The sequence below is a fragment of the Giraffa tippelskirchi genome, chromosome 6 (assembly GCF_054371585.1).
Source record: "Giraffa tippelskirchi isolate mGirTip1 chromosome 6, T2T-mGirTip1v1.2.pri, whole genome shotgun sequence".
In the NCBI taxonomy this organism is placed as follows: domain Eukaryota; kingdom Metazoa; phylum Chordata; class Mammalia; order Artiodactyla; family Giraffidae; genus Giraffa; species Giraffa tippelskirchi.
This window is the reverse complement of record NC_137280.1, coordinates 19,986,196-20,003,872: the sequence shown is the minus strand read 5'-3', so window position 1 is coordinate 20,003,872 and position 17,677 is coordinate 19,986,196. Positions and strand designations below refer to the sequence as shown.

General features: G+C 41.4%; 1 protein-coding gene and 1 pseudogene across 1 annotated transcript in view; both read left to right on the top strand.

Annotated features, from left to right (window-relative positions):
* The window catches only part of DPYS (dihydropyrimidinase), a 97,111-nt gene that overhangs the window by 27,788 nt on the left and 51,646 nt on the right, over positions 1-17,677 (top strand). Inside the window, exons 3-4 of the mRNA XM_081502266.1 lie at positions 5,209-5,388; positions 6,913-7,102. Of these exons, the coding sequence (XP_081358392.1) occupies positions 5,209-5,388; positions 6,913-7,102 (370 nt within the window). The remainder of the gene's footprint in view (positions 1-5,208; positions 5,389-6,912; positions 7,103-17,677) is intronic.
* Positions 7,670-9,345, top strand: LOC145509306 (ATP synthase F(0) complex subunit C2, mitochondrial pseudogene; annotated as a pseudogene).

Here is a 17,677-nt window from a genome sequence, read left to right as displayed (position 1 = left end):
CAACATCTCCAGGCACTTTTAAGCAGTCTTTTCCCACAGATTAGACTTCAGTTAGATAAATGTTTTTAATATCTGGAAAAAAACCAAGGAAGAGACAGACCAGGAATGTGTTTAAGGCCTTCTCCCAGCTATGCACTAAGCTGGTGCTCTGTTAATATCAACTCCTGGTCAGATCATTTCAAAATAGAGCTTACACAGTCTTCTGTATCTGCTCATTATTTAGACCATGGCAGAAATGATAACATGACTCAGATAGAAGAGATAGTTTTGTGAGATGTTAAAATATACTTATTTTTCCCATACAACATGCTTATTTTTCCCATGAAAACATGTGTGTGTACTTTGGAAGAAACTTTTACTTGTGATTTAAAATCAATAGCGTGTTTTTCCATATTGGACTTAATTTAGAAATCTTTTTTGCCAGAAAGGGCTCACGGGGTGACTTTATTTGAAGTCACCATGTAACTTCTGTCCCTACTTCCTCTCAAAATTTGCGTTATAGACACTAAGTTAATATAAAACAACTAATCAGATAGTTCAGCAAACATAGTAGCAAGGTTTAGAGTCCAGAGAAAAAGTTAATTTTTTTCCAGAAACGGCATTCTAAATGAGGCATCTGACCTCCTTTGTGCGTTTAAGGTCTTCCTGCCTTCCTTAGTCTCTCCAGCCCTTCCTTTCCCTTCTCCCTTCCTCCTTTCCTCCCATTCGTGTTTTATAAGATAGAGCAAAGGTGAAGATGCTTGCCCGTACCAGTGTTTCTCACATTTTAATATGTAAATGATTACTCGGTGAATACTGGTAAAGTGCAGATTATGTTCAGTGAGTGTATTAGTTTGCTAGGACTGCTTTAACAAAGAACTACAAACTGGGTGGCTGAAACAGACATGTACTGTCTCACAGTTCAGGAGACTCACAGCCTGCCATCGAGGTGTTGGTGCAGTTGGTCCCTTCTGAGAGCTTTCAGGAAGAATCTCTTTCATGCCTCTCACCAGCTTCTGCTGTTTGCTGGCAATCTCTGGTATTCTTTGATTTGTAGGAACATCACCTGAATCTCTACCTTTGTCTTTACATGATGTTCTCTCTGTGTGTGTGTGTGTGTGTGTGTGTGGCAAAATTGCCGCTTTTTATAAAGACACCAATCATATTGGATTATGGTCCACCCTAGTAACCTCATCTTAATTGATTACTTTGGTAAATGCCCTATTTCCAAATGTTGACCTGAAGCAAGGAGACTGCCTGATATTTCTCCAGCAAAGATAGGCATATTTGAGATCAACAGAAGAATTGCAGTTCAGGGTCTACAAACATGTTGAGCCACGTGCAAGTCCCCACAGGGCAAGGGAAGGCATGTGCTTTCATAGAGGGGAGAAGGAAGTTGGGAGGGCTCCAGTTAACAGTCCATGACTTTTCATTGTTCTGCTACTGCTGCTACTGCTAAGTCGCTTCAGTCGTGTCCGACTCTGTGCGACCCTATAGACGGCAGCCCACCAGGCTCCGCCGTCCCTAGGATTCTCCAGGCAAGAATACTGGAGTGGGTTGCCATTTCCTTCTCCAGTGCATGAAAGGGAAAAGTGAAAGTGAAGTCGCTCAGTCGTGTCCGACCCTTAGCGAACCCATGGACTGCAGCCTACCAGGCTCCTCTGTCCATAGGATTTTCCAGGCAAGAATACTGGAGTGGGTTGCCATTTCCTTCTCATTGTTCTGGTCCTTGCCAAAAAGAAGAGGACCCTTTCTTCTGCGCTGACATGCAGGTATGAGAGCTCCCCCTTCTGGTCTCTTGACTCTACTTAATTGAGTGAGTGAAAATCACTCAGCCATGTCCTACTTTTGCAACCCCATGGACGGCCAGGGTCCTCTGTCCAGGGAATTCTCCAGGCCAGAATACTGGAGTGGGTAGCCATTCCCTTCTCCAGGGGATCTTCCCAACCCAGAGATCGAACCCAGGTCTCCTGCACTGCGGGTGGATTCTTCACCATCTTAGCCACTTTCTATTAATTTTTTTTACACAAGTCCGAGGTGGTGCTGGGCTTCCCAGGTGATGCTAGTGGTGAAGAACTTGCCTGCCAAGGTAGGCAACGTAAGAGATCCCTAAGTCGGGAAGACTCCCAGGAGAAGGGCATGGCAACCCACTCTAGTATCCTTGTCTGGTTAATCCCATGGAGAGAGGAGCCCGGTGGGCTCCCAAAGAGTTGGACATGACTGAAGTGACTTAGCATGCATGCACAAGGTCACATATGGTCCTGGGGGTTAGGACTTCAACCTATGAATTTAGGGGGACACAGTCAACCCACATCAGTAGGTCTGGGGCAGAGCCCAAGATTCTGCATTTCTAGTAAGCTCCCAGGTGATGGTGCCATTGCTGTTCGGGTACCACACTTTTGGAATAGCAAGGCTTAAACTACTATGCCTGACCGTCATATAGTGGGACTTACCCACAGATGTGGATGTGGGTAACAGGGATGTTTAACAAGGCCATCTGCAGAAAGGCTCTTCTGCTCTGGGAGTCATAGGTATTTCACTTGAGCAACATGGGTTGTAATTGGGAAGCCCGTCGTGTGAATTTTCTAACGCATTTCTAAAGCATTTTTTTCCCCACTATAAAAGTAATAGACTCATGGTAGAATATTTGAACTTAGAGTTTTTAAAAATGAGGCACATCATACCAAATTCTACCCTTGCTGTTGTCACTTAATGCATCTTGAAACTCATTCCATCATTTCAGTGATGTTCACTCTTAACATTTTGGTGTTTTCTGCTCCTTTTCATTCATTATTCATCCAACAGAAAGTTTTTGAGTGGCCACTATGGACCAGGCACTGTTCTAGGATATAGCAACAGATAAACTATACAAGCTTAGCTTACATGCATGCTCAGCTGTGTCTGACTCTTTGCAACCCCATAGACTGTAGCCTGCCAGGCTCCTCTGTGCATGGAATTTTCCAGGCAAGAATACTGGAATGGGTTGCCATTTCCTTCTCCCCGACCCTGGGATTGAGCCCACGTCTCATATGTCTCCTGCTGGGGTAAAGACAGATTTTTTACCCCAGAGCCACCTGGGAAGCCCAAACTGTACAAAGCCCCTCCTTATATGGGGTGGAAATTCTAAAGGAGGCAGGTCATCAACAAGTAAATATATTATATGCCAGCTGATAAAGTGCCATGGAGAAAAGTGCGAAAAATTAGTAAAAGAGTAAACAGTGATGGAAGTGAGTAACTTAACATGTGATATTGTCATTTTTAAAACTCTGCTGACACAGTAGGAAAAGATTGCTTTGTTTTCTTTTGCACTTTTTAATGAATAGGAAGGTTAACATTTTCTCCATGTTTATTAGTCATTTGAATTTCCTGTTTGAACTGTAAATAACATTTTTCATCTAGAATGTTAGGGTTTTTCGTATCAAGTAGAAGCAGCAATAACTAACATTTTTATTAACTAAGCAATAATCCTATCCTTGTTACATATTTTTTATGTTTTGTTATATATTTTTGTTTTACGTTATATTTATATGTGTATATTTTTTATGCGTATGTGTGTGCTTTTCAACTTGTAGAAATTCAGCAGTTTTATTTGGTCAAATCTTCTGACTTTTCCTTTGAAGTTATTAGTCATTGTTGAGACTAGAAATGGACCTGCAAAGATAATTACTAAACTAGTTTTGATCCTATCTTATCTCTTACCATTGGTATGATATTATGATTTATAAGAATAAATTCACATCTGGTCTTTGTTCCCATTTCTGGCACAGAGCTCCTAAAACCCTTGGAATTTCCTACATGATGAGAGCAATGAAAGTGTCTATTATGTTAAGTGAAGTGAAAGTTGCTCAGTTGTGTCTGACTCTTTTTGACCCCATGGACTATACAGTCCATGGAATTCTCCAGGCCAGAATACTGGAGTGGGTAACCTTTTCCTTCTCCAGGGGATCTTCCCAACTCAGGGATCGAACCCAGGTCTCCTGCACTGCAGGCGGATTCTTTACCATCTGAGCCACAAGGAATTAAAGAGGTGATTTTTAGACACCACCTAAGGACAGAGGCTGATTGACCTGGGAGCCAACTGTGTGATTAGATGGTTAAAAATTTCAGTCCCACCCAACTGACCTCTGAGGCAGGGAGAGGGGCTGGAGGCTGGGTGAGTTGCCTGCGGCCAATGCTTTCATCAGTCTTGCCTGTGTGACGGAGCCTCCACGAAACCTAAAAGGATATGATTTGGAGAGCTTCAAGGATGGTGACCTAGTGGAGGTTTGGGAAGAGTGATGCTCTCAGAGGACACACAAGCCCTGTACCTTTCCCTGTTCCTTCCCCTATGATGTGCCTCTTCCATCTGATGTTTGTCTGTATCCTTTATCATGTCCTTTTATAGTAAACCAGTGATCCAGTAAGTACAACGTTTCTCTGAGCTCTGTGAACCACTCCAACAGATTAATTGAACCCGAGGAAGGGGCTGTGGGAACCTCTGATAGATAGCTGGTTGGTCAGAAGAGCAGGTGACAAGCTGGACACCCCATAGGACTGAACTCTTAACCCGTGGAACATGGTGCAGTCTCCAGGTAGTGTTAAAACTGAGTTGAGTTGTAAGATACCTCCTGGCTGATGTCTGGAGACCTGCTTGGTGGTGTGAAGGAACCCCCAGTCTCCCCACTCACACACTGGAATTGGTGATCAGAACCTTTGAGTTGGCAACCCAGAAGGCTCCTGGGGCTTCCCACTGGTCCGGAATCTTTCACCTCCAGGAGCTGCCAGTGGGTCAGTTCACATCTCCCACCACCTCTATCTCCTAACTCATCCTGTGGGGTTCAGATTTGACCCCAAACTTTATACTTCACATTAGCTCTGATTCCTTCTAGAGACATGACTGCTTCTGTTGCTGCCAAATGGTTGTCTTTTCATGTTCTAGAATAATTTCTTCCCATCTCAGTACCTGTTTCTCTAGATACTGAGAATTTCATATCTAAGTGTAAAAGTGAAGTATTTGGGGGAGGGGGAGTACTATTAACTCTTTCATGATTTAAAAGCATCATAGCCACAGCAGTTCATCAGATGAAATGAAGTCTGACCTAGGGGAATGATCGAGACCTTAATTACATTTTTCTGGAGTTCAACTGATGTCCTCATTTTACTTTATTTTCTTCTGAATGCAGCATTTTGGAGAATGCTGGTATTATCTTTAAAGGGTGACGTTTTGCTGTGATTGTGGTGCCCTTTTAGGTTAAAGAAGAAATGAAAATCCTTACCCAGGATAAAGGTGTGAACTCCTTCAAGATGTTCATGGCTTATAAAGATGTGTACATGGTGAGGGATGTGGAGCTGTACGAGGCCTTCTCTCGGTGCAAGGAGATCGGAGCCATTGCTCAAGTTCATGCCGAAAACGGAGACCTCATCGCGGAGGTAGGTAATTACCATTCAGAGCTTCCACAGAAGGGAAACTGCCCATGAGTTAAGGTGAAGATGACTGGCCCCAAGTAGGTAACTTCATTTAAAGGACGGAAGAAAGGAAATTCAGCAACTAATTTTCTGCGACTTGGAAACACTTGACTCCAATTACTTGCTGTCCTTGCTCTGAGTTTTTTGCAGGTGGTATATGCACTGGAATGAGGAGTTCTCTTTTTCAGAGCAGCCATTAGATCTCAAACAAGATTTATTCTAAATGCACAGATATTTTTCTTTGTGTCTCTAGCACTTTTTTTTTTTCATTTAAAGGATGCTCAAGCTGCTGGTTCAGAATGCCAAAGTGTGGGCATCAGCATAATCTGATGACTTAAGCAGAGCATTAGGTAGCTCTTAAGCCCCACTCTTTTCAGAAATAGGGTGTTAAAATGTGCTCTGGAGGAATCTAGATGATATTTATTTCTCATGTTAGCTCCATCATTAATGCCCAAAGGGCACACCATCTGCAAGATTTAAAGAGCTGTCTTTATATTGGTTGATCTTTCTCTCTCCCTGGGCTCAGTTCCCATTAAAGTCAGTGAGAGGGTGGCCACATGGCCAGAAGGCAGGGGGAATGATGAGGAAAGCATGAGCTGTAAGCTCAAACAGACGGGGGTTTAAACTGGACTCTTTCACGTCCTAGCTGTATGACACCAGGCAGGTTGTTTTGACACTCTGTCTTGACTTCCTGCCTTTCTTGTAAGGAAGAAATAACACTTTTGGAGAGGAGAAACACTGGTCTAATATCATTCTGTGGGTTAGAGGAGAAGGCAGTGAAGAATATGAATCAGTAAAGAATAGAACTAACTGTATAATAGTGTGAGTCATTTCAAGAAGAATCTAATATGGGGGACTGGAATACTTTGTTTTGTTTGTTCTGAACCAATGTCTTAAATACGGACACTACTTCTTTTCAAAGGGGCTTCCCTGGTAGCTCAGCTGGTAAAGAATCCACCTGGAATGCAGGAGATCCCGGTTCAATTCCTGGGTCTTTTCAAAGAATGTGATTAGAACAGACCTCATATCGTGTTCATCTTTTCAATCAAAATAATTCAATTGTGAAATATGTCTATGAAAAACTAACAATATGCTATCAGAGTAGTGGGGTTCCCAGATGGCTCAGTAAAGAGCCCACTTGCCAAGCAGGAGACATGTGTTCTATCCCTGGGTCGGGAAGATCCCCTGGAGAAGGAAATGGCAACCCACTTTAGTATTCTTGCCTGGGAAATCCCATGAACAGAAGAGCCTGGTGGGCTACACTCCATGGGGTCACAAAGAGTCAGACACACCTTAGCGACTAAACAGCAACAAATCAGAGTGGTAGATTATTTTTTACCAAAAACACACACTGTATACACACACGTTCACACACACCTATGCCAAACAGATCTAAAATAAAAACCTGACAGTGTATTCATTTCACATAATGATGTAATTTGTCATTAGCAAAACTTTCTCCCATGTATGTTCCTGCTGCCTTTTTAGGGAGCAAAGAAGATGTTGGCGTTGGGGATAACGGGTCCCGAGGGTCATGAGCTGTGCCGTCCAGAAGCGGTGGAGGCAGAAGCCACACTGAGGGCCATCACCATAGCCAGCGCCGTGAACTGCCCTCTCTACATCGTGCACGTGATGAGCAAGTCCGCGGCAAAGGTGTTGGCGGATGCCCGGAGAGATGGTAATTCCTGAACTGTACCCTCCCTTACGACTCAATACTATTAGCTGAAGAGTAGGGTGAAATAATGGCAACCCCTATGAGAAAGCTGTCCATGCATTTCCATAGTTTTTCCTCCTGCCTTTTTATTAGCATCCTTTCTGTCTTCTCCCAGTCTTACACATGTCTGGTTTTGCCCTCCTTCAGTCACAAGCCCCAACCTTCACACTACTAACTACCTGTTCTCTAGGGCTTCCCAGGTGACACTAGTGGTAAAGAACCCACCTGCCAATGCAGGAGACATAAGAGATGTGGGTTCCATCCCTGGGCTGGGAAGATCCCCTGGAGGAGGACATGGCAACTCACTCCAGTATTCTTGCCCGGAGAATCCCATGGACAGAGGAGCCTGGTGGGCTATAGCCTATAGGGTTGCACAGAGTCAGACCAGTTCTCTAGCGAACTTCAAAGAAGCTTCCCTGTCTCTTAGGCACCTCTATTAGCCCTTCCAATACCTGAATCAGGGTCACGCAGGGCACATAGTAGGTGCTCAACACATTTCTTTTGAACCAAATTAATTTGTCTCATAACAACATGGGCATTGGTACAATGGAAATAATCATCCAAATAGTGTTTTTATGATAACTATTTTAATATTTTTAAAACAAAGGTATTTTTACTCCAAATTGTTTAATTGTCTCACTTCTATAATTTAATATGTGGTGGTGGTGGTGGTTTAGTTGTAAGTTGTGTTCGACTCTTGTGATCCCATGGACTGTAGCCTGTCAGTCTCCTCTGTCCATGGGATTCTTCGGGCAAGAATACTGGAGTGGGTTGCCATTTCCTTCTCCAGGGGATCTTCCCGACCCAGGAATCAAACCCAGGTCTTATGTAATCATTTAAAAAGAAAGAAAATCTGCTTTTGGTAAGACTTAAGGAAGGAAATAATTTCATTCATTGGCCAGTACTGGGAAGGGAAGGATGAAAAACAAATAAGGTGTGTTTTATTCAACCCTTTAGACACTCCTGGGAGATGGTTGTGGTTTCTCTCACTTTTAGGAAACCAGATAACCAGAAAGAATTGTATAACTCATCCTAGCTGCATTTTTATAATATAGATTTTTTAAAACTATGAAAATAGATTTAGCATGTCCATAATTGACACTAGGATAAATTTTTTCAACATTACTTCTTGTTGCTTGAATTTCACTAAGAATTTTGGGCACGCTAAATGCATTTTTAAATGTAGTATATCAAATTAAGAGTAACCTCAGTTTCACACAGGAGTTGATAAGATCTGACTACCAGCCCACCCCTCTCTGTATTCTCTGCACTGGAGCAGCTCTCCTTAAACAGCTCTTCATTCCCTGAAAATGTACATTTGTGCCAAGTTTGTCTCCACCTACTCCTTGATCAGCTTCCCAGGTGGCACTAGTGGTAAAGAACCCACTTGCTAGTGCAGGAGACACAGGAGATGGGAGTTTGATCCCTGGGTCGGGAAGATTCCCTGGAGGAGGAAATGGTAACCCACTCCAGTATTCTTGCCTAGAGAATCCCGTGGACGTGGACAGAGGAGCCTGGTGGCTACAGTCCATAACTTTGCAAAGAGTTGGACACGACTGAAGCGACTTAGCACGCAGGCACGCCCTCCTTGGTCAGGAGAACCTCTCCACTATTGAGACGGTCACTGTCTGCAGTGGTACTAAAAAGACCGGCGACGCTGACAGCTGAAGGCCACAGTAGCTCGGCAGCCCCCGTGTTCCCTGACCACTTCACTTATTCCTAGCCACGGCTTCCAGACCAGTGCCATTCAAGGGACACTGACACAGTGGTCAAGTTCACTGGAGCTGCGGCTGCCACAGTAGGGGTGGCTGGCTCCAGGGCTGGAATTAGGACTGTGTTTGGGAGCCTTGGGCTTCCCTGCGGGCTCAGATGGTAAAGAATCTGCCTGCCATGCAGGAGACCCAGGTTCAGTCCCTAGGTCAGGAAGATCCCCAGAGAAGGGAATGGGAACCCGCTCCAGTATTCTTGCCTGGAGAATTCCATGGACAGAGGAGCCTGGTGGGCTGCAGTCCTTAGGGTTGCAAAGAGTCAGACATGACTGAGCAACTGACACTTTCTACTCTCCTTTGGGAGCCTCATCATTGGTTATGGGAGGAACCCTTCTCTAAAGCAGCAGCTCTTCTGTGCCATTCTGGGCTTTGCCCTCTCTGAGGCCATGGGGCTCTTTTTGCCTGATGGTGGCCTTTGTCATCCTCTTCGCCATGTGAGGGAGCCATTTCCACCTCCCCTAGTTCTTTCTCCCATGTCTCCTTTTCCTGTACTTCTCCAGGCAGCCTGGGGAAAATGGTTGCCTCAGGGCTTGAAAGAAGACAAACAAATACTGTATTCATAAGAAAAAAAAGATCTTAGTACCACCATTTCTGGTTGCTTTTTTCTGCCATATATAATTTCAGTATTAAAGAACACAGCACTTCAAAAAGAACCTTTACTTCAATTTTATTAATCATTATAGCTTTAGATTTTGCCACCAGATGGCGCTGTTGCTAGCTCTATGAAATTGGTTTTCTCTATTTTTCTGGTAAGTGATGTACCAGGTCCTATAGCTTGTCAGTGAGGTCTGTAATGTAAGAATATGATTTAAGAAACAGCAGAATCAGCAGAAATGGTCAATCTTAACCCGCCAGCAATCTATGATTTTGACCGTTCTGTCAGGAAACAGTTTCTGGATCCTGAGTATTTATTTTGATTTGGGATAGAATTCCATTAGCAGCAGAATAAGTCTAGGAAAGGTTTTAGAGTGTAAATCATAGGTAGAAAGTTATTAAAATTAATAATGAATATCTTAATATTATTTTACATTATTTTAAATATAATTTTATATTTTGAATATGTAAAACATTTACCTGGTCCAAAAGTCAAAGTGATGCATTAAAAGATGTATTCTCAGAGATGTCTTGCTTTCTTCCTAGCTGCTTCATCCCACATCCCATAGTTAATTATTTCATTAATTTATTTCTGGGCTACCCTTGCAGTGCTGTTTTGTTTTTTTTTTTAAAGAACACATGTTTCTGATTTTTCTTTCTCTCCTACTTGAAATGTAAAATACATAGTGTTCCCTAACATCCCATAGTTAATTATTTCATTAATTTATTTCTGGGCTACCCTTGTAGTGTTTTTTGTTTGTTTGTTTGTTTTTAAAAAAAGAACATATGTGTCTTATTTTTCTTTCTCTCCTACTTGAAAGGTAAAATACATAGTGTTCTCTATCTTGTTTTTTCCTACTAGAAAATATGTCCTAAAGGTCAGCTCATAGTAGATATAGAGAGCTTCCTCATTCTTTTTTACAGGTGCAAAGCATGCCACTATATTTTTCAACTAGTCTCTAATGATGGATATTTGGGTTGTTTCCAATTTTTAGCTGTTACAGATAAAACCACAGTGATGGCCTTATGCATATGTTATTTCATATATGTGGAAGGTATAGTGGTCTTCTATTACTGCTATAACGCATTATAGCAAACATAATGGCTTACAGCAATATAAATTTATTATCATATAGTTCTGGAGGGTGGAAGTCTGAAATAGGTAACACTGGGCTGAAACCAAGGTGTCAGAGGGCTGTGTTTCTTCTGGAGGTTCCAGGGGGAATGCCCTTCCTTCTCTAGCTTCTTGAGACCACCCACATTCCTTGGTTCCTAACTCCATGCCTCTTCTTCACAGCCAGCTATGGTGGGTGGAGAACATTACTTTGTTCTGATCTCTAAGGATCCTTGGATTATATTGAATCCACCTATTTAATCCAGGATAATCTCCCTATCTGAAGATCTCTGAAGGCTCTCTGCTGTGTAGGTAACATACTCACAGGTTGTAGAGATTAGGTCATGGATATCTTTGGAGCACCATTATTCTGTCTCCCATAAAAGGGTAACCTCACTAGAAATGGGACTGCTAGTTCAAATACTTTTTGGATATTGCTAAATCCCTTTGCAAGGTGGTTATAAGATACTTAAAATCTCAACCCAAATGCTCTAGTTGAGTCAGACGTACTGTAATAACACTTATGAAGGTATTCCAGCATGCAATTGCCAGGGGCAGCAGAGGTCCAGAATAAACTAGCATGAGAGATTATTCCGTTGCTGGCATGTAGCCTCTCACAGATGACCAAGCAGTGTCAAACCGTTCACATGGTGACCGCATCAGCCAATCCGAGGGCAGATCCATGGGGAGTACAGAGTGACAAGAGCTGGCGGACACTCTGACCTTTTACAGTAGACTCATTTACTCCGTCCTCATTATCTCACATAATTTCTGAATGTAAAAGAGCAATACACATCTATTCATCATTATCTTGTTTTAAAAAGGAACGATTCAGCCTTACAGATTTGTAATATGAAGATTTCCTATCAGTAAATCCTTTTGTCAGCCCATTCTGTCATCCAGGGCCTTGCCACTCAGAGTGTGGTCCCTGGAAAACAGCATTGACATCCCCTGAGAGCTCGTTAGAGATGCAGATCCTTGGACCTCATGCCAGATGCAGAGTCGGAATGTGCCCTTATAACTAGAACCCCAGGTGATTCATATGCATATTAAATGTGAGAATCATTGCTCCCAGAGGCACAAAAGAGATCCAGTTATTAATTGTCTCTATTGTAGTTGCCTAGAAATACAACACTCTAATTATGTTGGATTTTATTGTTATATTGCCAACTATATACCCAGAAGATAGCAACCTGAGGGTTAACGATTATAACAACCAACTTTGTTTGTTGAGTGCTTAATAAGCGCTTGGCACATATTTCAATATATCTCATTTCAACTTTTATTATATATTATCTCATTAATACACTCTAACGTATGTTATCTTTTCAAATTGTCATAACAACGCTTCAGGCAAAATTTTACCACTGTTTTGTGATTGATGAAATTAAGGATTGGGAAAGTTTGATAAATTAAGCCCAAGTTCACTTTACTAGTAAGTGCTAAAGCTGGAATTCAAGTCTGTTCAACCCTAAAGTCCACATTTTTTATTACTCTTTACTCTGTTCAAGAAGAAATTGGGTTACAGTGTTGGGAAATGCAGATGTCAGGTTTATATTTAATTGGTTTTGCTTATTGGCCTTACATTTTTAAAAAACATATTTAAAATATAATTATCATTCTGTTATTTATCATTGTTAAAAGAAAAAAATGCCAGAAATGGAAATGATGAAGAATGTATTAAATGAGAAGTAAGCATTTTCTCAGCTCAGTCTTGGAACTAGAAATTTTTAACCATATCTATGTTTTTTTGTTGATGGTTTCCTCTAAAATCCTAAACCCTGATTTTGTAAGTAGTGACTTAAAAATTTTTGACAGTATCACTTGATCCTGAGTGTGGAAAAAGAGCAGTCTAACTTACATAAATCTTACCTCTCACCTCCTGAGTTTTGTTAGTAGTAAATGTCACTTCAAATAATATTACTTAAATTTATGTGTTTTGGCTAATTTTTTGTGTGGAATCTCTTTAGTAACTACTAAGTTGAAAAGGAACTGAGAGGCGCAATATTACCCTCTCTGTCTCCTCCTGACTTGTATCAGTCCTGTTATTATCTTTACATGGACGGAAGTTCCAGCATTTGTAGTTGGCTCTATAATTGGGCTTCCCAGGTGGTGCTAGTGGTAAAGGAGCTGTGGTAAAGTGGTAAAGGGCTGGAGACATGAGAGACGTGGGTTCTATCCCTGGGTCAAGAAGATCCCCTGGAAGAGGGCATGGCAAACCCACTCCAGTATTCTTGCCTAGAGAATCCCCATGGACAGAGGAGCCTGGCAGGCTACAGGCCATGGGGTCGCTAAGAGCCAGACAAGACTGAGCAACTTAACACTTTTTCCTGGATTATTTCTGTTTCTTACTGGTTCAATTTTTCAGTATGTGTGTGTGGTTTTTTTTAAACATCTTGGCCCTTCTTTTTATGTTGTTTGTTTTTTCTTCAAGTGTCTGGTGATCCTGGGCTGTCCGTGTTCATGACTGGATAGTTCAGGTGATATAGCAGGGAACTGGTGTGGACTTCTTCCGCTGTTGAGCAAACTCTGCCCCCAAATGAGAGCGTTGGCAATGAGACTATGAGCTTTGTGAGTGTAAATGGGTCATGGTCACTGGTGAGCTTCGGTTTCACGTATGGGGGCTTCACTCTGTAGCATCAGCACCACCTTAGGAAGCTTAGTTCCCTGGGCAGAGGTGGGGATGGGGGCCAAGAGCCCCATCTCATCCCCTTCCCCACGCTCACTGCCCTCCCCACCCCAGGAAGAATGTCTGTCATGACTCTTCTGCCCCTTTGAGTTCAGGCTGTTGCCGCCACTACTTCCCGTTATAAGCACTGCAATCCCGTCTGCTTTCTGTCTTTCTACGGTCTGTCATAACCTCTGGTCAGCTGTGGTTCCTCTTTTGTTCTCAGCACAGCTCTGGATTTTGTTCATCTGTTGTACATCTTCACCAGCATTTGATGTGAGCTGGAAAGGAAGAGAGGGGAATACATGTTCAGTGAATCGACTTTCATTCAAAGCCTGCCATTTCCCTTTGTTCGTACCTTGATATTTCCTTTTAGGGTTCAGCACCTGCAATAAAAAGTGAAAAACAGGTTACAGGAAAAAGATAAAGCTTCCCCATGCAAGCCATTGAAAGCTTGAGTTGCCTTTGACAGTTTGCAAGGAATTTCAATTTCATGTTTATTTCAAGTCTCAGTTACTCTAAGTTGAGCAACTAGATCTAGGCTAGTTCCCATCCACTAGTGCAAAAATGAAGCAAGGGGGTCAGAAGGCTGTCCCTAGAGTGTAATCCTTTTCTTCCAGAAGTAGAATTCCCCCTCCATTGCTCCATACCTCCAGTAAAAAGTTGGGTAAACCAGCTGAAATTGTACCTTGTATAGAAGTTCCCATCTGCCTACTCTCAGATCTCTTTCATTCACTGTTCACTCTTTGTCCAAATGGTACATGTGTCAGTATATGTCATTTGCTTCAGTGACAGAGGTACTTTTTACTTTGGTTTGAGTAGCTTTGGTTATCCATGTTCCTTTTTTTTTGCCACATATTGACATATGGGATTGTTAATAGTGTTTAAAAATTATTGTTCACCTCTCCTTCCCACCTCCCAGTAGAACATGGATGCACATGAATTCAGTATTTTTCTGGTGCTTTGCTTAGAATGGTGGTGATTTCTCTCTGCAACTTACTTGATGCTCTCTTTGGTGTATATCTGTTATAATTTGTTTACCAATTAATGACTGAAATTTTCAATGTTAATTTCTCTATATAACTTGTTTCAATTTATCTTAATAAAGCTTAATTCTGTTTTACATCCATATTCATATCGTTTGGGTATAAATATGATTCTCACTTGAACGTCTTAATAAAATGTTTTGTTTATACTTCATAAAAAGTGAAGTTATTGGATACCTAATATATGCTTGACACTGCTCTTGGCATTGAATTTGCAAAGATGATTAAGATAATTTTGATTCTCAAGCAACTTACAATGAACTGGGGTACATTATGGTTGAGATTTTTTTGTGGTTCGTTGATTTGATTTTGGTTTGACATTTGTAGAAAGCTTTATTTTCCAGGCTTATTGCTGTAAAATATAAATTTCTCTTCCAGGGAGGTTTAGATGTCCTATTTTCCATTTTATTTAAACTCGACCTTCCCCTCCTCACGTATTCCTCTTGTGTTTTGGGGACTAAGGGGGAGGAAGAGCCACCCAGAGGCCTCTCTCTGCCCATGTGTTCATGCTGTCCCCTGCTTTTTGGTGCTGAGTAGAGTGAACCAAATCTCACTTGCACAAGTACAATGAGCTGATGCTTGGTAACCGGTGCTTTTCCTAAGAAAAGATGGATGTGTGCCTGAGTCAAAGTGGATTTGAATCTCAGACTTCCTTTTTTCTTTCCTGTGCATGAACATCTGAACCCTCCTGGTCCTTTAAATTTACAACATGGTGATCTACCTTATGTCTAATTGCAAACCAATTCAAGACTGCCCAGTTTAAAACACTAAAAAAAAAAGAGAGAGAGAGAGAGAATTATGTAACCATAAGGAAACTAACGTTTGCTGCTGCAATAAAGTACCACAGACTGAGTGGCTTAAATAACAGAAATTAATTTCCTTACAGTTCTGGAAGCTAGAAGTTTAGGACCTATGGGTTGGCAATGTTAGTCCTTTCTGCGGTCATTGAAGGAAGGATGTGTTCCAGACCTCTCTCCTTGGCTCGTAATGCTTGTCTCTTCCCTGTGTCTTCACATTATGTTCCCTCAGTGTGTGTCTGTGTCCATATTTCCTCCTCTCACAAGAACCCCAGTCTTATTAAATGAGTGCTCACTTCTCCAAATACAGTCACATTCTGAGATACTGGGGGTTAGGACTTTAACATGTGGATTTTGACAAGGGACACGATTCAGCTCATAACATGAAGTGATTCCAGGATCCCAAGAAGATGCTAAGTACTTTCGTATATGTTAATTTATTTGATCCTCACCAAAATGCCACACTAGAGGGATACTACAATCCCCTTTTGCAGATGAGCAAACCTGAGACCAAGAGCAATGACTCATCTTGCACAAGGTCACCAACTAAAATGAACAAAGTCAGAATTTGAATCTAAATCTGTGTGATCTACTTTATTATGCCCCTTCTATGTATTTTCCTTCTCAATTTTTTTTTTCTTTGTAAGTGTAATGTTTTGAATCTGAAGTCCAGTAATGTTCTACTCTGTCTTTGAAGCTGGGAAGATTTTTTTTCATGAAAGTGTTTGGTCTTCTGTTCGGTAACCAATGTTTCCGCTCTTGTGCACCTATGCCAGCTTTTCTGCATCTTTCAACCTTTATTAAAAAATGCCATGACTTGATTAAATGCAGCTCCCAAATGCACACAAGATGTTAACATATGTTCTCTCACTTTCATCTAATAAACAGTTATTTTATTAGGGTTGTCTGGTCAGGGATGGGGGCAGTTTGGGTTGATTTGACATGTTTCATTACTTAGAAATCTTAAGAATCTCTCAGAGAGCAGAACTCCTTCAACTGGGAGATTGCATCACAAGTGCAGATTCTTTGTTGGTTTTGAGCCAAAGGATGGAGAAAGAAGGAGAGAACATGCATGGGGAGGCAGGGTGCAACATACTGTGAAACTTGCTGAGACAGTGGGAGGACATTAATGATGGAGATGTACTATCTTCCAAGGGTTGTTGAAACCATCTGGTCTCGAATATAATCAAGAGAGAACAGATCTAAGACTTTTCATTACCAACCTGTTAAGTATAGTAAATCAAACCAGTAAGTGAAATTGGAAAATCGCTTAACCGAGTCCACAGATCTTATTGCTGACTTTTGAAAATATATGCTCTTTACCAAGAAATGAAAAATAATACTTTTCCCTACTAACATAGTGCCTATGTGTGGTATGTTATCAGTGTACTAGGGTTCTATAATTCTCCTGTACCACTTACTACTCCCGTGTCATGGACAAATTAGTCTTACAGGGGGTCAGTTTCTTTTTTTTTCAATTTTTATGTGGTCTATTTTTAAAGTCTTTACTAAATTTGTTACAATATTACTTCTGCTTTATGTTTTGGTTTTTTGGCCATGGCTCATGTGGGATCTTAGTTCTCTGACCAAGGATGGAACCTGTACCCCCTGCATCGGAAAGTGAAGTCTTAACCACTGGGCTGCCAGGGAAGTCCTGAATGTGTTTCTTTATCTGTCAAACCAGTGTTTGGGTTTCCATGAAGGTCAAATAAGATATATGATCTTGAAGCTATATCTGCAAACTCCTGAGTGCTATACATAAGTTACATTTTTTATTACTACTTTATTTTTGGCCACCAAATAACAGAATCCACCATTATGCTGAATTATCTAGTTTAATTCTTCAATTTATAGCTTACTTAGGCCCCTTATTTTCTTTTCATTGCTTTCCTGCTGTTAAGTCTTTTGAAAGTGTCTTAGAACCATTGTGAAATACAGGGAAGAGTGGTTAAGAATTTTTACTTTTTTCTTTTTTTTTTAAAGTATTTACAGATACTTAATGGGGAGTCAGTTGAAAATAGCCCTATTAATGGAGAGTTTGTAAAGTGGCATATCACATTTTAAAGGTGCTCAGCCCTTCCAAGGAAATTGCCTGTCATCTGGTTTCAAAACAACCCTGGCAGACTCTTGGTAGATGCTGACACTTTTAATTTTTCCAGAGAACTATTAAAATTGTAGAACTTTTGGAACTATATTGCCATACCACCTTGATGGGCCAAATGATTGAATAGAACGTGTGATAAGAATCGTTCCTCTGTGATGAGGCACCATGAAAAGTCCTGAGTTGGCAACTTGTAAAGTTATTGCAGATCAAGTATCTGAGTTTCTCATTGTCTGAACTATCCATAAAGAGTTCTCTTGAACTAGAAAGATCTCTTTGTACCTGCAAATAAAATACCACGTCTGTCCTGTTATCTCTCCAATAAATAGTGCATTACCTCTTAGTTTGGGGCTTCCCCAGTGGCTCAGCAGTAAAGAATCTGCCTGCAGTGCAGTACAGGAGACACAGGAGATTTGGGTTTGATCCCTGATTCAGGAAGATCCCCTGGGG